The sequence below is a fragment of the Aulonocara stuartgranti genome (assembly GCF_965226115.1).
Source record: "Aulonocara stuartgranti genome assembly, chromosome: 23".
Taxonomy (NCBI): domain Eukaryota; kingdom Metazoa; phylum Chordata; class Actinopteri; order Cichliformes; family Cichlidae; genus Aulonocara; species Aulonocara stuartgranti.
In genome coordinates, this window is record NC_138958.1 from 11,977,626 (window position 1) to 12,000,330 (window position 22,705).

Consider the following 22,705-nt stretch of genomic DNA (forward strand, 5'->3'; position numbering starts at 1 on the left):
CTCATAATTGCTTCCGAATTCTTACTGCAATTAGCGCTCTCGGATAATTACACCAAAATCCCAGACCACGCTATTCTCAAATTATTAGACCCGGCGCAACAGGAAGGAAGACATGCCACTCGCTCACAGCTCCAAACGGCACACAGTCGTTTTATTTGCTGCTGTTTTCATTCATGCGAAGACTGTAAATTGTGGGCAAAATAACGAGATTTAGTTAAAGTATTTTTTGTTTATCAGAATCAAAAACACACTTTAGCCGAGGCTGCTTTTGACTGTCAGCCATCCCCACTTTGGCGCTCACCATCACCGTCTTAGCCGAAGTGAGATTAAAGCTGAGTGGAGGAGAGATGGGAAGGGGACCAGGCGGCGTGGCAGTTCCCATCGGCACGGGATTAGAGGGTGGGACTGCGAAGTAGGCCATACAAACAGGCTCAGCCGAAATATGGACAACAGGCCATAACATAGACAGAGCTGGATGGCCCAGTACATTTCATCAGCATGTCATTACGCTGTAATCCCGTTCAGGCCAGCGGCTATTCCTGCTGCATGTGTGTCAGACAGGGATAATTACTGGTCAGGAACACTTGTGGATATTTCTGTGTTATTTTCACCTTAATGTAGACTCACACTGATGTCAGAGGTGCCCTATTTTATCAGGAAATGCGTTCTGGAGCAAAATCGCTTTGCTCGTGTCAAATATCTGAAAGAGAAGTGATCAATTCTAGCGTTTGTTTGCATTTAAGGGAACAAAGCACTGACGGATAACAGCTGTGGAGATGTCACCGGTCTTGGTGTATTTTTCTTTTTTAAAACAAGGCTAGCTGTCAACGCTCTGTTTCTGCAGCACTGGTTTGTGTTGTATTCATTACTGAACGTAAGACGAGAGTGAGAGCTGGGTCTGCTCACTGCTGTGGAGTGAGCTGCGTAGAAATTCTTTACAGAAAACGATTTTAATATAGATGAGTGAACTCGTGGTTACTTCGGATAATCTCTCACATTCAAGGAGCGAGACGAGAAAGATATTCAGCTGTATTTTTGTATTCAAATAGGCATATTAAGATGATCTTCCTCAATGTAGTGTGAAACGATAGCAGCACTGAAAATATCCAAATTGACAGAAACAGGAACTGAGATTGTGGATCCTTAATTTGAAGCAGATGTTAGTTATGAGCTGTTGATTTGGATGCTGATGACCTTTTATGACCTACCCTGCTGGAGCAGCAGCCTAATGAGACTCGTTACATGGAACAGCAACATCTTACAAAATATCAGTGACAACGATGAGCCGGTGCAGTTTAGAAACAGGGAGGTCAGGAATGCCAGACACATAGAAAAAACCTCCTGGTTGCAAATTATTGTTCACCTATGGTTTTAATGCCGTATTTCACATAAGCCACGTCAGCCTTATGACTAATCTGTAAAAATGCAATTAGGATATCTACAAAGAGCTGACAAAGCACATGGTGTAGTGAGCTTTACTCTGGAGGTAACCTAATATATCACATCTTTAAGTTAGATTTACTCTGGGTCTGTCTTTGCGTTTTCCAACATCTTGTTCCACTCCTGCTTCGGTAGTCCCAAATAAAATGTAAATATATAATAAAATAACATCATAGGAAGCAAGCTCAATGCCACTCTCATGTCTATATGCTAAATAAAACAGTAATGGCAGCAGTCTGTTAGCCTGACTCAGCACAAACATGAGAAACCGTATAGCCATAAAATTATTTATCATTATTATTTATATTTATTTAAATATATTTACATTTTATAGAAAATTTGCAATCGTGACACTTAAGATGTTATTGTCACTGATGACACACTACCTAATTTGAAGTGTGAATTTGGTGCCAGCTCAGTAGAGAGTGGAGTAGAGTGGTTGCCCCCATGATCGGAAGGTCGGAGGTTTGAATCCACTGAATGGCTACCCTGAGGTACCCCTGAACACTGCTCCCCGGTCGCGGGATTGGTGGCTGCCCACTGCTTCACTGAGTGAATGGGTTAAATGCAGAGTAATTTTCCCATGGTATACATTACTACTATTATTATTATTACAACATAAGTCAAATGTAAAAGTATCCTTGGTGCTTACATTTTTACTGTAGCAATAACTAAATTAACCACCTTGTTACTCTTTGGGGCCTGCACATTACTGTCTTAACATTTACTTTTACTACCATGTTACTGCATCTGTAATTTGCATCTACCGTTTGCTCTTCCTGTCATATGGAGTGCAACCATTGAGCGCTCAAGCAGTTCTTGACTGAGTCATTAGTTTAGTTTTGGGTTGCACATCACCAGCTGGCCTCCCTTCGTGGCCTTGTTGTACTCCACAGTGTGTTTTTGTTGTTTGCACCTCTACAAACATACTTTTTGTTTGTATACTTTTTTAAAACATATTTTGCATTGTACTTTATTGATTAGAGGTTGTTGAAATAGTCCTGGGATGCTGACACTGCTCTCGCTCTCAGACATGTCCAGGCTTGTTTTGCTGTTGCGTGCACTATGGAACCTAAGCACAATAACATTCCAATACAACACTTTTTTAGCACACAAAACTTTATGAGAGTATTATCACGACACAGGCACTATATGCCATCTAGTAGTTCACCACATCGCATCTTTTAAAAGTCCTTCCTTCTTTTTCTCACTTCCACCGTGTCCTCAGCATCAGGACCGTGTGATGTCAGAACTTTAGGGGGGCAGCCAACATCTCTGACAGCCAAAGTCACCTCCACAGTGTGCAGTAGGCTCAGTGTTGTCACTATGCAAACTGCGCATCTTTGAAGATGAGGACATGTCACTGAACTTCTGTATTCAAGGTGAAGCCTCAACACCCTCTGAGTGTAGCTGTTTTCAGGGTTTCGGCATGTGAATTTGTTTCAACTTTTCCTAATCTCTTTTAGGTAAAGCAGTGCTGAGTGTCTAGGGTCCACAAGCTGTCTGAGTGTCTGTCATATGTCTGTCATCATCATCAATCATGCTGACTTGCTGTTGCTGTCCTCCAAAAAATGTCAGCATCAAGCTGCTATAAGGATTTATGCATCTGTCCCACGAGTGAATTAAATCCTCAGCTGCAGTTATGCTCATGCGTTAGATACCTAATTTGAAAAGTGATGAATGATTCAATTTATTTCAAAGAGTTTATCACAGAAACAGCCCAGGGAAAAGTGACTTTTTTATATCATTGAAATAAACTCATTTTACCCTGCCGAGTTTACAAGGATAAAAGTGATGAAGCAGCTGTGACTTATGTTTTTACAATAACAAGGGATTAAATCATCTTTTTCTTTTTTTTTATCAGAAAAGACAAACCCGCAGAGAATTACAGTGTGATTTGGCAGTTCCTCTGAGTCCGAAGTATCCTCATCGTATGTTTTGGATGACTGCATTAAACCTGGAACCCGGGAAAAACTTGTGATTAAACATTATTTATCTAAATGATTTTACAGCAAAGGTTTTTAGATATTTTCATGAATGTTGGAGGAAACTTAAAGAGTCAGAGAAAAGTGAATATTGAACTTACCAACCACAAGTGTCTGCTTAAAATGTTTAAGCTTGTTCTGAAAATGTGCTACCAATTATTCCTTTCTCTCGCCCTCGGGGTTTAGTGTAGCAGTTTGACTCCTTTCTGGTCAGGAAAAACTTGAATGCTCCAACTGGAGGGAAACTGGTGCCTTTTGTGAGTGATGCTTGGGTGCTGTCTAATTAGGCTTTTGACAGCTCATATTAGACTGGCAGAGGCTCAGTCAGCTGCTCTCCTCTTGAAAGTTGCGGATGGATGGCTGTAGGAGCTAACGCGGTGTGACTTGCAGCTATCGTCTCCGTCTGCCTCTCTGCTTATAACAAGCGCGTCCCTCACCTGGGACGTTCAGCAACACAATGGCTGATCTATGTGATTCTGTCAGTGCCTTTCAGAGACATCTCTTCTTGCTTTATTACACATATAGAACAATCTTCACCCCACTGCTGTTGAGTGATGAATTATGAATAGACGTGAATCCAGCTGCACTGCTGCCCAGGTCTGAGGATTACTTTCAATTTGCACACCGCCCCCCTCGCCGCCTCGCACTGGTAGTCAGACTTCGTTTTCAAGGGACCTCCAGAGTATTAGATGGCCATCTGAAACTCTAACCCAATCACATAAAAACTTTAAGAAATTAATCTCCATTACAGATGAAACTAATTCACTAGTGGGTGAAAAGTAAGAAAACACAACATTGATCTGTGTCTAAGTGTGCGGCACTTGATGCTTCTCATAGTCCAGGTGTGCTACTCAGCAGTTAATATCTTGCTCCAGGCACGTCGTTACAAGCCAGTTTCAACTGACACAGTTCACAGATTTTTCATTTCCTAACTCAGACTCTCTTCACCAGTCCTGCAGCCCGGGCTAGTAGCAGCTGTCTGCTTAGCATCTACATTTATAAAATATGAACATTAGGCTGCCAACAAAGGACATTACTGTTTAGACAGTTAGCGACTAGCCGTGCACGTGTTCTGTGTATGCTGGATATAGTTACACAATATGCTCCTTATTTTCTACACAAGTGGCATCACTGCTTACACGACATCATTTCAGCCTTTCCGTCTGGAAGTAAGAGGGAGCTGCAGTGCGTATGTGACCCCTTTCAGATAGTTCTTGACTCCTGATCGTGCTTGTAATTGGCCCACTTGATGAGCAGGCGGCAGGCAGTGAAAGGGAAGTTGAGAGGACAGGAATCCTTTTAATGAATCCAATGAGAAGGACATGGAGAGCCTGCAGGCTTCAAGAAGGATTAAAGCAGGCGCCAGCAATTTTTTCCCTTATGATGCTTCCATGAGTCTCTCAAACCAAAGGGGAAAAAGAAAAGCGTTGAAGTATGTACGATTTACATCTTTTATAGACACCCCACGTTTGCCACAACTTGATTTTTAGCTGCTTTCTATTCAGCGTTTATGTTGTAAACAGGGTTGTTATAAAGGTCAGCATCCCTTACACACTAGCCTTTTAAGATACAACTCACACACACTCCCCTGCAGATCGAGGACAGTGGGAGCGTGAGTGAATATGCACGCATGTCTGTTTTCGTATCTCTGTGCATTCGACCATTTTCGAGCGTAAATTGGAACACGCAAATCTCTGCGTGTGTGTATGCGAAGTGCAAAGAACTGCAAGCGTGTGATGTGTGATGCCAGCCTAAAATGCCCCATCGTTGCCTCTCGTCTCTGAATGTGGCAGGCAGTGTGAGAGCGACCGAGAGCCGAGCCAACTGGCATGGAAAGAGCCTGGATTGAAGTGATGGCTGGTGACACTGCAGACAGGCCAGCCAGTCAGAAAATGGATGCCAACAGAGACACAGATCACACTCACCTCCACCTTCTAAGAACTTCTGGCTCTTGTCTCTTTGTCCTCTGTAAAAAAACAACAAACCCAAAAACAGGCAATATAGATTATACAGCTTTAGTTTTGCATTTATGGGAGAAATGACCTCAAATTAAGGGTCACAGTTAAAGTCTGCTGCCAACAGAGTAGCTAGTAATAATTTGAGCTTGTGAATATTACTCTTATTAACCTTTGACCTCAAGTTTTATTCATGCACAGAAGGAAAAAAAACCCTCTTTCCTGAGGGACTGGAGTCTGCATCATGATTTATTACTGCTTACTTACTTTTATTTATGGGATGACGGTCCTGAAATTACCCAGGATTTGTTTATTTCGCTGTGAGAATGGAGACCAAGTGATGAATTGTCACTGTTTGTACAAGTTTACAGGCGGAATCTGCTTTATGTGATTTAATTGGTAAAGAGGGGAAAAAACCCCAGCAGTAATGCTCGGCGTTATATTGGCCCAGGTTCTCTATTTCACAGCATAATGGAAACAAGAGAGCGCTATACAGTAATGGGTTGCATGTGTCATGCATACTAAACAGTCAAACTGGAGCAAATGACAACCAGCTATTTACTCTGAAGCTACAGAGAGACAGTGGATGTTTCCAAGTCATTACGTTTAGCATTTGATCAGGGTGCTTTCAAGGACATGAATCTCATAGTTAAATGGCCCGTGACGTCTTATTGTATCAACTTACTAGAAATTGCCAGACACAATCAGGGTGCTGACCAAATTCTACTCATGCATTTTTTTAAAATGTAAAAACAGTCGTGAAAGATCTGGACAAGGACAAATTAACGTTTTTGTTCTCCTCGCTGAGCACAAACTGTTAGTCCTCCCAATTATGTCTTCTCTTTCCTGGTGGTCTGTCACTTCTCATCCCTGCTGAAGTCGTGTAACTAGCCCGAGAGGCTGCTCCAGGAGGGGTACTGCTGGTTGACTGACACAGTCTGATCACGAGGGCTTAAAGAGAGGTTGGCCATTTAATAGGCTAGCTGCCAGTGGCAGCCTGCCTATGCGGAAAGCGGGCCGAAAAGACAGACGGGTGACCGACTAGTGTCGCTCCACTGTGAAACCCATGTCTGTTGCTGGAGAACAGCAGAGCCAGAGGGGTTCCAGATGTCTCCATCATTTTTTTCAGTTGTGTTCATAATCACCTTTGTTGATTAATAACACAATCACGGTTAGAAGAAGATTCAGACAATGGGAGGTTCATTTGTAGATTTTTAAGTAGACTGATATCATGTCTCAAGTTAAGCTAAGCCTGAATTTAAGTAAATTTGAGTTACTAAGCAGAGTTTTATTTATATTTCAAATGATTATTATTTTTGTTTCCAGTTTTCAGTATTAGTTTTAGTTTTTATTAATAATGAGGAGCACATTTTTCAGAATTTGTACAGTAATTGAGTAATTGTACACTTTTTGAAGGTATTCAGTGTTTTGTTGCTATAACAATGTTGATTGTTCAATAAACCTCAGCCAGCTTCATACAGTGTGTGTATTTGACCGTAGCAAAGCATGTCCCTCTGCATTACAGTGATGGCCTGTGGCCTCTCTGAGCTTGGCATCGAATTTAATGTTCTTTGGAGCCACAGATCCCTTTGTGTTAAATCAAAGTGACTGCGCTCGGAGGGCTCAGATTGTGTGGGAGTGTTTGTGTAGGGACCCCAATATTTGTTTTAACCTTCAGCTGTGAACATGCCTCAGTACAAACTGATAAGATAGAAAACCGGGTCAGAGCCTGTCACGATAGTGTGTTTGTAAGGCATCGTGGCCCCCACCTGTTCTCTCATCTAAACTGAAAAACATCACAGAATGAAATCTCCTTCAGTGCAGTTTGAGGTATAATAAAATTAGAAAAAGATGCAAGTCCATTTTCTTCTATGCTATACTTTGTCCTTTGTTATGTAAATAAACGACCAAAACTTTATTATTATGCGTCAGTAGACAAAGGAAATATGGACCGAGAGGCAGGTTGCTATAAGGTATTTCTTTGAAGCTAAGATGTATCATTAAAGTTTAACTATTTTTATATCAGCTGAAGTATAAAACCAGTAACTGACCAATAATAATATTTTTGTTTCTCTATGTCTTTGGTTATGTAGCTATTTTAGCTCCAGGTAAGGTCAAAATTTCCATGTCAGTGGGTCATGACCACGCAGCATAACGTCATCAATTATTTAGCTCCTGGTTGTAGAAGCCTTTACGTCCATAAGCCCTGAAACAGGTCTCTCTTATTAAAGATTCATGGCACACATTCTTAATCACCCCTTTGTGTCCTTCGGTTTCAATGTTCATGCTTTGCATCGAACAGAAATGAAATTTAAGAATCTCCCTGGAACCCATTATAATAATGAGAGTCTTATTTGGCATCTTTAGACAAGCGTTTCATATCAATCTGCATCAGATGCTGAGGTGCAATGGAAATATTCGACATAACCGATCAGTTTGTAATGCAGTGCCCGGGGATGAAATCGCTTTAAATAGCTGTTTGTGTACCATTTCTCTCATCCATTCCTCTTTTAGCCTCAGTGTCCACAGAAAGGCCGTGTGCTCGAACACGAAGAGGCGTTTACTTGCGTAAATAAACAGCAATTCTTCTTCCTAAATTTGGAACTGCTTTTATATGAATGCCACAAATTCTCCACTCCAGCTTTTCTTCTTCGTCCTTGGCTGTGTCGGGTAGCGCGACCCTCCCGGTAACAATGATCCATCACTGTACTGCAAGGTGGAAGTTACAGGAACATTAGAGGGAACAAACAAGTCAGTCACATTTATCCCTGAGCTTGTTCTTGCTTACTAGTGTGTGTTTATTTGTGTGTTCCTTGGAACTTGCACTGCCATGGTCTTCAGGGTTTCCCTGCACAGACTGATGGACACTGGCGAAGGCTTCCCTCAGTGTAAATGACTAATGTGTTTTCTCTGGAGGACACTTTCAGCACATACCACACACACAGAGAGAGAGAGAGAGAGAGAGAGAGAGAGAGAGAGAGAGATCCGCTTATATAAACCGTAATGAGTGGGCACGGTGAAAATCAGCGAGCGCAGCCATTTGAGAAGCTTTTGTGGATGTTATGCCTCGGCCTGTGTGTCTTTCTGGAGGGTGCCTGCTTACACCTACACACTCCAACACGCTTCCTGCTCATTTGTCAGCTGTGTCCTACACCTGCAGATAAGTCTGCCAGTCTCATCCTCTGCTCTGCTTCAGCTGGTTCTGATTCAGGGCCTTGCTGTAGGCAACACAAACACACACAGACTCTTCTTCTGCTGCAGCAAGAAGGACAGTGTTTACATAATGCCAATCAGCTTAAGTTGCTAGTTTTCAAGCTCTGATTGCTTTTGTGTAACGAGAGACCAGGGAGGAGATGAGTTGGCAGTAAAGATAGTAAGTGAAATAAATCATGTAGTGGTTTCTGCAAGAAGAGGTGGTGGTGGGGTTGAGAAGTGGCAGAACATCTCAGCGAGCCTCCCCGCTGCTGTGGCCTCTGCCCACTCTAGTGTCTAATTATGGCGCTGTTGCTAGCTAACCTGCATTTGGTTTTTTTCAAGCTAAAAGCCACACATCTCCTGCTACACCCCCGCTCTCTGGGTATGTGCGATGTCTCAGATGGTAACTGGGCCGGAGTCAAAGAGCACATGAATTCCAGGTCACCTGCTCCGTCATCTGCACTTTAGAGACTCAGAGCTCAGGGGTTATTTACCACAGCTACGCGTACTAGAAGAAAACAACAAAATCTATCAACAAAAGCAAAACAGGCATGATTAATAAGAGCTAATGGATTCCTGGACATGGACTAAAACAGTGTTTTCAGTGCAAACAACACGCTTATTATCATCCTGATATTTGGTAATTTGCACTAAACACATACTAGAAGTGAGCCTGCTGAGGGTCACATCCTGTGATCCACATATCTGGATCAAAATCAAAAAGTTCTTAAACTCCATCCTGTGGTGATGTGTTAATAAGTTTTAAATCATTAATATTTGTTCAAAATGTTGTAAAACATGCACCCGAAAAGATGACATACACCATCAAGATGTCAGACAGCTGGATACCGCACAGTCAAATTTGAAACGTTTAATTAGTTTAATACTAATTAAATTTGAGTTCAGTATAAAAATTAATTAAGTGTGGGAATGATTCACCCTGAGAACTTAGGGGTCTTAGGAAGGTAGAAATGAAATTTTAATAACACCACATTCATTTTTGACAGCTCCTGACTAAAGTCTGCTTAAAGCTGATTCCATCCCATTAGACAGACATGTCCTGAATATTGTAACGTGGCTCTTACGAGGCTGTGGTTAATTCATGTGTGCATTAGGGTGCCCTGAGTTCCCCCAGAAAGTTTAATATTACATGTACCTTTGGTGCTCTTAAACATCAGAAATTATAGCTAGTTTCTAGAACTATTTTTTATTCAGAGCTTGGAGCCCCTCGTTATTTCGATAGTACGGGCTAAATTAAGTTGAACAACACAGTGCAGAGCAGCACAGGATTAAGCCATCGTCTGATTTTTGCTTGCCTTGTGTATATTCCGCTTTCATGGCAGCAGTTTGACTGTGTACTCATGCTTTTCATCTCCACAGGGACACTGACACGTGTGTTGATCTTGCATAAGCAAACTGCTGGTATTTTTCAGGTAATTTTTAGTCACAATTAACAGATCATTCCTACAGTTTCCCACATTCCTTTAAAAATATTCAAGTATTAGTTAAATTCAGATCCAGGTCGAGGAACACTCTGTGTTTGCCTCTTGAATTATCCATAGTTTGACGTATCACAGTAGAAAAGACATGCATGAATACAAAAGATTTAGCCATCATGTGCAAATTCTAATACAAATTGCACGCTTTTGTAAGCTTAGATGTCCAGAAATATAAAGCTGCTGCAGCTAACAGTGCAGCGTTCTCAGGAAAAAAATAAAATAAAATGAGTCCATCCCCCATGCATTTAAACACTGAGTCAACTCTGGAGTAGAAAATGACTTCAGGCAGTGAAGCTTTTTTTCTAACAGCATGTGCTAAATGTTGCCTGGCAACAAAAATAGTAAAACAAAAGACAACTGACCACTTGTCAGTGCTATGAATGTGTGCACATATTACACAAGCAATGTGTGAAATGACAGGCAGCTGTGATGGTGGTAAGTAACAGGAAATGGGACCTAAATGCACCTACACCAAGCAGGAAAGGGAGGGGGGGGGGGCAGAAAATTCTACAGGTATGAAGCAGAAAGGATGTCCTACACATCAGCAACAGCACAGTATAATTGAGCTTAAAATACTTGTTAATAATTAGCAACATTTATCAAAGAGCTAATGAGCAGTGTCTCTGTAAACAGGAACAGCCGCTAGGGGCGGGAAACTTACTGAAGGTGGACAGGTGCATTTGAGCTTGATATGAAAAACAGGAGACTGGGAAGGACAGCGTTTCAAGGATGGGTGGGGGGAGATGGTGCAGCCGTTGCCATGGCAACATTAAACACCTACAGTATTGTCCTTTGGAAGCTTTGCGGTTCATATCAGAGCTGCATATTGATTCTGTCTGCGAGGCGTAGCTGATGTATCTCAGCTTGTTGAACATCCTCTGACTTCACAGATGAGTGTTTACATAACTGAACTTTACTGAGCAGCTCACTGACAGCCCCTGTATCCCATGGACCGGGTATTTTAAACCCTTCAGTTACTTTACTGACTCTAAAATAGTTAAAACTGGGACACGATCACGTTAGCACCGCTGTTCACAAGTTTTTTTTTTTCTCTTCCTTTGGCGTCCGCTTTTGGAAGTCCTCCGTCCTCTTTAAAGTTTCTGTTTCACTAGTGTCGCTATTAATGACTCACGCCAGTACAATAGTGATCAGTTTTACAACTTGGCTGGTGAGAAACCACAAAATGTTACTCTTTTTAAAAATTCAGGGTGAAGTGAGTTATGAGTAACGAGGAAGAGTTGCTGTCAGTCACAGCTTTGTCAAGAGAAGCCACTCTTTAGCCTGAGCAGCAGCTTCACTGTAGCTCATTGAAATAGCCGAAGGTCAGCGGCAAACATAATAGTGCATAATCAGAGAGATGTGACACTGACTGTGCTCGGTGACTTTATATTTAAAACTCGTGGCATTACACAATTACTGCTATTAAAATAGAATATTTTAAATTATAATATTACCTATAGAAAAAAATAGCCTGTGAGAGTAAGTTTGTGTTAATAAAAGCAAACACTTGTGTGTTTCCTGCTGTTCATTTACATGTGAGTGTAGTAGCTTTACCTCATTGGTTAATAATGATCTCCACCACTGAACAACCATGACAAAATTTCACTTTAGCCACAAAGCTAACCATTGCACCATCCTCATTATACGGAAGGTTTTTAAAAATAGAAAGCAGAGCTCCTTAGCAGCTGACAGGCATATATTATCACCCAGCAGAAAACCATGCTAATACAGCCACAGTGTAAAGGCCATGCTCTCTGCCCCTAAGCTAGCTGGTCTGACTGGCACTCCTATAGGTCTGGGTACTAGTGCTGTGCAATACTGCAAATTTTGATATTGAAAGTAAATACAGAGCCATTATTGCAAATATCAATACCGATACTTTTTTACTTTATATATATATATATATATATATATATATATATATATATATATATATATATATATACATACACACACACACATATATATATATACATACATACACACACACACACACACAGTAGAGTGCACACTTCTCTATCCACCTCCTGTTGACTTATGGTGCATTCTCTGGCCAGGGGCCTCTGGGCTTATTAGTGAATGTCTGCTACCAGATATGGGTTCGTAAAGCATGGCTATGTGACTGACAGAGAAACTGGAGACATTTTAAAAGCAGAGGACTGAGGACAGTAGGACTCTAGGGAGGAAGTTTGTGGCTAATACTCTGGTGGTGAATACTGAAAGAAATATTTTTACTTGTGCAGACGAGGTGAGTTTTTACTATTTTACCAGCATGACCCTGGGTCACACAGTCAAAACATGTCAGACCAACTAAAGACATGCTTGGCATGACATAAAGTCCTTGAAATCATGCAGACAAGTTCAGCAATTCAATTTAGAGGTCTATATGATGTATATTTTTTCCCCAAAAAACCAGTCCCCTTCTCATCAGCAATGGAAAGAATGAAATAGGAAATAGAAGCATCCTTCAGTGAGTGCTTTCCAACTTAAAACCTCATATTCTCTTAAGTTTTGTAAAGATCAGAGTCGAATGTTGGACCATCAAATGAAGTAAGATGATTTGCATTACGTTAGCGGTGCTCTACTTTAAAACGGCATTGTTTATGTCTGTGCCTTGGGAACATCTGCTTTGCCAGGCGATTAAATCTCTTAATTCTTTGCCATTTTCTTGCTACCAAACCATCTGCTGCGATTTGTTTTCCATGCACAAAGTCTGAGCCACAATCTAAACACTACCCATGGGTGCAGCGCGAGTTCTTGCTCCAGTGTCTACTGAGCCTTGTTAGATCGCAGTGAATAACACAAAATTTCTGGGTCGACTGCAAAAGGCTATGTGTCAGGCTGTTGCGTGTGGGTGAGAGTGTGTGGGATGTTTGGTATATCGCTTTCTGTCACAGCGTCTTTGATGGTGGCTCTCGAAAAATCAGTGTCATTAAGTCAATTTTAAAAACAATGTGCTCATTTAGCCCCGTCTCTTATCAGAGCTTTCTATACACATTTTCAGGTGTGTAACTGTATTTAGTGGCAGGTGGGGTATTGGGAATAATCATCTGTCAGCTAAGACGCATTGTAAATTTTCCAAGAGGAAATAGGTATAAATAATAGGTATTGTTTAAATATGCAATTGATAGCGTGGCAAACTAACGGTGGCTTTTGATCGTCTCTTAACACACAGTTAGCGTCATAATCAGGTACTAAAACAAGGTGAAATATGGAGTTACTTTCCATCCTACTTGTTAGTCTTTCACAATGGGTTTAAAAAGGATTGCCAATCTGCTGTCAAAGCATCAGCAGATAAAGACGTTAGGTGGGAGAGAGGGATTGTGCACGTGCATGTGTGTGTGTCATATGAAAACACTAGCAGATCAGCCTAGACAAGCTCCTCTCATGATAAGCCTCATGCCTCAGAGACTCGTGCAGATGATGTGATGGGAGTTATACTGAAGCACCCAGTCGTGGCCTCCTTCTGCAGTGCGAGACAGTGTCGGGCTTGTACTCAAAGACTCTGGGGTGGATGTACTGTGCTTTATGTCTATTGATTATTCAGTGTCGCTTTGATGTTTTAGTCACTCTGTTCACTTGCTTGTGTTTTCTTCTACAAAGTGTTAAGTATAGCTGTTAGTGTTCTGTTTCACAACATACGCTTTATGTGCACCATTTCAGGTATTTGCTGTTAAAGACTTTTGAGAGCCCACAATCACTTTAGCTTTTCATGCATTTTAAGATTTCTCACATGGGGTGCTTTTAATACAATAGGTTCTCCATTTCCCCGTTTTCATTTACAATGCATGAGTTTCATACAGACAGGCTGGGGAGCAATATACCCTAACCATCATATATCAAATTGAGTCATGGCTATTAGAGGTTTTGTGCCACGGCAAGTGATTATAAAACCAGTAAGCTTACAATGCACAGTCGGCCATTGTAAGCCAAACTGTTTCAACTCAATGCCGAATCAGTCCTTTGAGGATTATCTTGGCGCCCTGGCTTTAATTTCACTGCTGTGTCGGGTCAATTAGAGTTTGTAATTGTAATTCCGCTCATTTAGAGTGTTTGATTGCTGCTGTTTAAAGAGAGCTGACGCTAATGAATTTCTCTCACTATCTGTCTTTTTGTCTCCCCTCTCTTTCTGTTCTTGCCTTACTGGTTTTTTTTCTGTCTAACTCTTTCTATCCCTTCTTCTCGTTTTGCAGGTGTCTGGCCCAGTGATTCGACCCCAGACAGGAAACAAAGGAAGAGGAAGAAAGGATGGCCACGAGGGCGAGCCTGGGTCAGGATGTAGGCTGGCTGGTGCCTTTCCTTTTCTTGTTACTAATGATCACAGTGTCACCTGCCCAAAGCCAAGGATGTCCCCAGCGCTGTGAGTGCATTGCTAAGCTCAAGACTGTGTCTTGTTATGGTAAACGCTTGTCTGCACTGCCCGATGGAATCCCACTGGACACCAAGATCCTGGACTTGAGTGGGAATAAACTGCGTTGGGTAGAACACGGAGACCTGCTTCCATATTCACGTCTCGAAAAGCTAGACCTGAGTGAGAACATGATCAGTGTCCTGGAACCAAATGCTTTTTCTAGCCTTCAGAACCTTAAGTCGCTTTCACTGAGAGGTAACCAACTGAAGCTGGTCCCTATGGGAGCTTTCTCACGTCTCTCCAACCTAACTTCATTGGACCTTAGTGGGAATAAGATTGTAATTCTTTTGGACTTCACTTTCCAAGACTTGAGAAGTTTAAAGAACTTGGAGGTCGGCGACAATGATTTAGTTTATATCTCTAACAAGGCCTTTCTGGGTTTGGTGGGACTGAAGGAGCTGACAATTGAGAGGTGTAACCTGACTTCGGTGTCCAGTCAGTCTTTGTCTTACCTGCATAACTTGGTGACTCTGCGGCTCCGCTACCTCAGTATCTCTGCCTTAGAGGACCAAAACTTCCGGAAGCTGGGAAACCTGAGGGGCCTGGAGATCGATCACTGGCCCTTTTTGGAGTACATCTCTCCTCACAGCCTGCAGGGTCTCAACTTGTCCTGGCTGTCTATCACACACACCAACATCACCTCTGTGCCCACCTCTGCCCTGCGTAGTTTGGCTCACCTCACCAGCCTCAACCTATCTTACAACCCCATCACTGTGTTGGAGTCCTGGGCATTGCGGGATCTCGTAAGGCTGAAGGAGCTGCATCTAGTCAAAACCAACCTGGCAGTAGTGCAGCCCTATGCGCTCGGTGGTCTAAGGCAAATCCGCCTTCTTAACCTTTCCTCTAACAGCCTGGTGACCCTGGAGGAGGGAGCCTTTCAGTCTGTCAACACTCTGGAGACGCTGCGTTTGGATGGAAACCCTCTGGCCTGCGACTGCCGCTTGCTTTGGATCCTTCAGCGCAGGAAGACCCTGAACTTTGATGGTGCCTCCCCGGTGTGTATGACACCTGTTGAAGTGCAAGGACGTGCTCTCAATGCTTTCTCTGATTCAGCTCTCTTTGACCACTTTACTTGTCAAAAGCCCAAAATCCGCAACCGGAAACTGCAGCAGATATCTGCCCGCGAGGGACAGGTAGTGTCATTTATTTGCAGAGCAGAAGGTGAACCCACACCGGTGATATTCTGGATTTCTCCTCAGCGCCGCCGCATCACCACAAAGAGCAGCGGCCGCCTTACCGTGTTACCAGAAGGCACGCTAGAAATCCGCTATGCCCAGGTCACAGATAGTGGGACGTACATTTGCATAGCCAGCAATGCCGGTGGAAATGACACATATTTTGCCACACTTACAGTGAGTGGGCTGCCGCTGGATGCAGCCCTCATGGCCAACCGCACCTACTATGCTGGGGATCTTAATGACACAAATCTGAATGATACCAGAGTCTTCTTGAAGTTTACTCTGGACCTCAAGACGATCCTCATATCTACAGCCATGGGCTGTATCATGTTTCTGGGGGTAGTCCTTTTCTGTTTCATTCTGCTGTTTGTGTGGAGTCGAGGGCGAGGGCAGCACAAAAACAACTTCTCTGTAGAATATTCTTTTAGAAAAGTGGACGGGCCTGCAGCCAGTGGAGGACAAGGTGGAGCACGGAAGTTCAACATGAAAATGATTTGATATGTTTTAGTGTTCTCTCCTCAGTGCTGATTATAAGCACACATCAAAGTGGACTGCTGTGCTTGAAGAGCATCAACGTCAAATCTTTGCGAGACCTTGATATATTTCTATAGCTCTTTCTTGTGTATTCACATTATTGTGCAGAGAAAAGCTATATTATCATCGAATATGTTTTAAACTCTTGAACAGACTGTTAAAAGACCAATCGGCAAAGTCCCATCTACACTATCTTCATGCTCCGACCAGCTCAGTTCGAGGAATTCTCCCCCGTTTATCTCAAAAAGAATACACCCTTCTCCTCCGTCTGCTCTGTCTACAAACCGGTGAATACATAATATTAGGGTGGTGCTCAATAAATGCCAAGGACATGCCAATATGTATTTTAGTAGTTCCAGCTATATACTGCATATTTAGACTTATTCACAGTCATAAGTTGAGCGCAACAATATATTCGCTCTGCTTGAAGACATTTTGCTGATGGTGGGTTCGTACAGAATATATTACACTTAGAATACACTCTGCAACACTGCCAATTCGACCGGAAAGCACCAAGTAATATCACTGTCAGTCCAAAGGGACGGCAAAAAGAAGTTTCACATCAATAGTTACGGCTGGAAGTTGTTTAAAATAACATTCTACAGATTTTTAGCTACAGTGGGGCCTGGTGCACAGTAATGTGGTGACAAATCAGCACATGCCAATACACGTTTGCTAGTCAGATTTCCCATTGTTGTTCAGTAAAGAACTACAGCTTCCTCCTAATCTGCAAACATGTGTATAAAATGAAATGCATGTACAGAGTTGGCTTCTTACTTTGAATAACTTGTATTATTTGTAAAGGAAACACTCATAGGGGTGCATAAGATGTATTATATATTTTGTAATTACTGACCTTGAAGTTCTTGTGGTCGTTTATAGTACTGTTGAGTGATTAATAAGGTTTTAATGTTATGCTGTTATTAAAGTGTTAAAGTCCTATTTGGAATGACTCATAACAGTTCAGTTAGAAGCGTTTTTATTTTTATTTCGTTTCGACTGAAACACAACCCACTCCCTGAGCTCACTCACTCAGCAAATCATGAAGGGCATTTGCATCAAGTTTCACTTCGTTTACCTATTTGTAGCTGTACAAATAACACGAAGGCTTGTCTGACCTGTGGCTGAAGAAACTCTAATTGCGTTTGAGGCATTCAGTGTGAATGTTTTTTAAAAACAATCTTTGCAAAACTCTAAATGACACCAGCCAAAGTCATTTGAGGAAAGCGTCATGATACAATCAACAACAAAAAGCTGCATGATAACTGTGACTAACATTGATGCCTAGATGCTGATAACAGAGGTCACCCGCATGCCGTTCTGCCCTCAAGCTCTATCTCATGATCTGTGGGTTTAGGGCTGGGACCCAATGTCATTATCACAAACCATTTATTTCTGTTTGGCTTTGACTGCTGATTTCTAACAGTGTTGTTCTGCTGCCCTCTGTTGACTAAGACGAGTATTGTACTTTTCACTATTAGATTAGATAGAACTTTATTAATCCCTCGGGTGGGTTCCTCTGGGAAATTCGATATTTCTATAGTGCAAGCAGGGTTTTACTTAATATTAAGTAATTTTTTTCAATTTCTCAAAAGGCAAATGTGGAATTCAGCAATGGTCGACCTAAATCAGCGCTGGAATTAAAAATGAATTTATTGTTGCACAACAGTATACCCTGCCTCTTCAAACACACAAAACTGAGTCCCGTGTTTCAACAACATAGACACCGCACAACTAATTTTACAAACAAAGTTATTAATACTGAACTTTGAATACATCCGTGGACCGATCTCAAATCAGTTAGCCTTCCTGTTTGTATTTTTCAATATGTAAACACTTTGGTTTCAGTTGTAATTTTCTTTTCCTCCCCCCGATCCCTCCTGTAAATATGGAAACCATTGTGTATGGAAATTGTGCTATACTGTTTTGTACTTTACTGTTTTATAAATAATGAAGTCCACTGTTTATAAAGCATGTGATATTATCTGCTACAATCATGTCTTGTCCCCTGTTCCATTTTAATAGCAGCTGGCCAGCGAATCAGTCTGTATGGTGGTGGTCTCAGGAGTGTATCGATAGACCTGTGACCCACCCCCCCAAACCCCCATGGAAATTTTGTTTAGAAGATTTTGTGCTTTTATTTGCTTCTCTTTCCCCAGGAAGTGCTCATATTTTAATTTCAAAAGAAAGTTGCATCAGAAGGATTGATGTGCTATCAGCACCACAAGAGAGCTCAGCAGAAAGCATTCTTGTCCGGACTTGATGAATGAGTAAGCATGATATAGTGTCTGGGGAGGGTTATTACTGTTCATTTTCTATGCATTCGTCAAAAGTTACAAAAAATAAATTCATTTTTGTGAGCAGATAAAGTCAACTCTGCATTCACACTTTCAGATGTGTCTGTTGTGGGCTTTCAAGATTGTTACTCCTTAATCGTGTGGGTATGATGACTTAATCCATGGCAGTGAGTTTAATATAAAACAAAATCAAGCCCTGTTAGTGTTCACTGGGTAAATGAATTCATTTTGTACTGATATGACCAGTTATCTGACTGATAACTGGTCATATAAATGACACTTAAAGTTCTCAGCATTTTAACACTCAGTATACAGCTTCATACTCATTAAGAGTCCCATCCATTTTCTTCTCCTTATCCAGTTCAGGGTCATGGAGTGGAGGGATCAGGGGCTGAGAGGCATGGTACACCCTGAATAGAAAGCTAATCTGTTGGAGGGTTGAGAAAGAGACAGTCTCATATTCACATCTGCAGCCAATTTAGAATCGCAGGTTAGCCTAGCCTGTGCATGTTTTTGGACTGTGGGAGGAAGCCGCAATGTTTGGAGAGTACCCACGTAGGCACGGGTGAGAACACTGAAACTCCACACAGGACCGTGTGAGGCAACAGTGTGAACCACTGCCCCATTAAAATCCCCGTGCATTAAAAGTTTGTTTGAGTTATTTAGTTAAATTGCTTCCTCATCCAGGAATATTTTAACATTAAATTTCAATGTTACTTTATTTATTTCTATAGTACCAAATCAGAAGAACAGCTGTCTCAAGTTGCTTTATATTGTAAGGCGAAGACCCTACAGTAAGACAGAGAAAACCCCAGCAAACAGACAAACCCCTATATATAGAAGCACTTTTTAACAGGAAAAAACTCTGGGCATAACCAGGCTCAGGGAGGGGAGGCCATCTGCTGAGACCAGTTGGGAGGGAAGGGAGGAAGATAGGAGAGCCAGAGATTAATATTAAATAAAGAATAAATGCAGAGAGGTGTATAAACACATGGTGAGTGAAAAAGAAACACTCAGTGCATCATGGGAATTCCCCGGCAACTTAGACCTACTGCAGCATAACTAAGGGTCACCTGATCCAGCCCTAACTATATGCTTTAGCAAAAGGAAACACGTTTATGTTCAAGATCTGTGGTATCATTGCTAGTCTGGAAGCCATGAGGGTTTCAGTATTTAAATTACACTGATGTCACGTGGAAAGCTGAAGCCTGCAGTACACATATACTGAAACTTTCAGTGATGTAAGACGCATTTTGCTTTTACTCATAGGCCTGTATTATTTTCTATCAAATTTTCCTCCTTTTTAAAAAAAATAGGGTCTCAAAATATATCTGGAGTTCATCTGCAAAACAACAACAACAACAAAACTGTAGATTTTATTTTGTATAAAGGTGAGCAAACAGGTCATAAGATCCTACATTTGCAAACGTGTTGACAAAAACACGCCACACGTTTACTGCCCCTTAGCCCAGATGACATCAAGGTGAGCATTATCTTTCAAAAGCTTTTCCCATAAACGTGAGTCCAAAATCACCCACAGGTATTTATCATAATCGCACCATGTTTGTGCCCCCAACTGTTGAAACCACTCAAACCACCACAAAATGTTTGAAAACGTGCAGAGAAGAGAAGCGTTCCTCAGAACTAGACGTATAAGCAATTTACCCCCAATGCATATCAGACATATCCATCCCCTGGAGGGGGGGAGGGGGTGTCATTCACACTTTAAGAATTTTTCTGTGTTTACCAGTCTAACACTTGGCTACTTATCAAGAATACAGACTAGAGTGACTCATCTCGCCTTATAAGGTTTTTTTTTTCATACCTCTGAAGGCACATGTGAAAGTGAATGGTTTTTGCACCTACAATGACTCTACAATGAGTCACCTCTGATCGTTACGTTCTTGTTAAATTTTGATCATCACATCTCATCCGTTTTTATACTAGGAATGAGAATACCTTTACCGCTCATCTGTGTCACACGTGTGGAAGCCTGTGCATTTGTTATGACTGTCCCCTCTTTCTCTCAGGTCTTTCTAGTGATGTCTCACCTATATATACCTCTTAGCCTGACGCAGGGGAAGATATCTGAAAAAAGTGACCATGAACAAGAATTTTGGTATTTAATAACATTTGTTTTTCTTTTTTTAGATATCGAGTAGCTGATTATGTAGGTACTGTATGTAAAAGAGAAAGGACTTATTGATAATTAGCTTTTTATTCTTCAAGACACCTGCTGCAATCGAATCAATAGCGTTTATGCGAATAGATAAAAACAGGCTTCCGTGTTAAATATTATTCTGCTATTTACAGTCAAGATAGGATTTCAACAAAACCTTGTTGAAATTGAATTTTAAATTGTTAAATTTTCTTTGAAAACAAATTATTATGACAGTTTTTTTTCATTTGTAACTTCAAAGTAATATACCTGAAACTCCTTCCGCCTTTGCTGAGCACTGACTGTGGCTACCTATGCAGATTTCGGCGGTCTCTGAAGAGACATAACGAACATGTCAGATGTGTCATCACCTGCTTTAGATGCCAGAATTAGTGTGAAATGACATCAATACTCATTGGGTCTGCCTTGCATTTATACCATTTATTAATTTATTTGGAGTAGACAAAAGTGGCAAAATACAGAGCGTGTTAAAACCCTGCCCTGAATTACCTTCTTCATTTGGCTGCCAGAGGAAATGATGTCAGAATGCACTTTAACACAGAGATACCCAGCTTCTGCTTCAGCAAGGTTATTTCCATCCGTACCATGGGAACAAGCATAAAGTGGCTGAAATGATGTAACACAGTGGGTGTGTGCATGTGTGTGTGTGTGTGTGGGGGGGGTTCGTAATCACACGTTTTTTTGCTACCATGTTGTTGAGGTGTGGTGGTCTAAATGGGAATGCAGTGGTTAGCAGTTGTTAAAAAAAACAATTCACCTGCTGCGACATGTGCGCCGCTTTTCATTTGCTTGCAGCGCTTCTGATAAGCTTTTCAAAAAGCACACCTGCACTATGCACCTGTAAATTTGTGCATAATAAATATGTATTTGCATTCATTATCCAAATCCTGTGCCCCACAAAAAGTTTCAAAGGTTGCATTTCACACAAGTTTAAGGCAAGATCTTACATCTGAATCATTAGTTTGAACAAAGACTGCCGATGTACAGTGTCTCCTGCCACAGCTGCTCGTTGGTGAGGGTGAGGGTGAAAAAGAGGAAAGTAACAATTTGCAAGCGCAGGTTCTAGTTTAAGTAGAGAACAAATGCAGGGCAGCTAAACTGAGCCTAGTTTCTTGCTTCAAAATCCCCAAACCTTCCCACATGTTCTGATAAAGAGTTTCTCAAAAGTTTAATAGATTACTGTTGATTACTGAGCTAGCATATGACTGAGAGTTGAACAAGAAAAGTGTGCAAATCAGTACTAGTTAGTGTTTGCAATGTGTCATCTCAGAGTGGTGATTTGTCTTGGGAATTGTCATTTTTGTACTGGTTTAGATTTTAACTAGTAGTGAGATGACATTTATTGATACCTGTGTTTGTCAGTGTTATGATTTAGTTTGCTACTGTGACTGGAATAAAAAGTCTACGATCAAGTTCAAACAGTTCAAATTGTTTTCAGTTATATCACAACATAAAGTGGTTAAAGTAGTTGTAGATTAGCACGCTCTTTCACGCCAGCAGGTCGCACAAAGAATTACCAGCAACCACCGATGGCTGCATGTCAAAAACTGTGGTTCTAATATGAATAATACAGAAATAAATCAATAAAGGCAACGTGGAAAAATACACACTGAGATGCAAATAAAAGAACACACTTAGATGCATATCATTCATATTGTAGTCATACTACAAAAACAACACAGCTGAAACATTTCCAATGTGTTTTGAAAAATATGTGTTCATTTCCAGAAATTTAGAACTGTGACGCCAAAAGGGAGGGAAAGTTGTGTAATACTTCAAAAAACATCCTCTGGAATATCTCACTACTAACTGAAGTTAACTGTCAGTGTCAGAGGGATGGAGTTTCTGAGAACTAAAAGGATTTCCCCGTGCTGCAAAAACACTGTGTGGGCATGAGTTCAGCAATGTATGACAAGGCCTTGTCAACATAAAATTGGTGAATTTATCATTTGTGATGCTTAAACGACTCAAAGATTCTAGAAAAACTTCTGAACACAATAGACAAGGTCAAAAACCAATAAAGGAAAAGATA

General features: G+C 41.3%; 1 protein-coding gene across 2 annotated transcripts in view; it reads left to right on the plus strand.

The window, feature by feature from the left end:
- lingo3a (leucine rich repeat and Ig domain containing 3a) overlaps positions 1 to 19,599 on the plus strand; it is a 33,701-nt gene extending 14,102 nt beyond the window's left edge. Inside the window, exons 1-2 of one of the 2 annotated variants that reach the window (XM_082524042.1) lie at positions 3,988 to 4,857; positions 14,268 to 19,599. In XM_082524042.1, coding sequence (XP_082380168.1) covers positions 14,323 to 16,161 — 1,839 coding nt within the window. In that variant the 5' untranslated portion in view covers positions 3,988 to 4,857; positions 14,268 to 14,322 and the 3' untranslated portion in view covers positions 16,162 to 19,599. Of the gene's footprint in view, positions 1 to 3,987; positions 4,858 to 14,267 lie in introns of those variants that run through there. The other variant, XM_082524041.1, reaches the window with a different exon arrangement.
- The last annotated feature ends 3,106 nt before the right edge of the window (positions 19,600 to 22,705 follow it).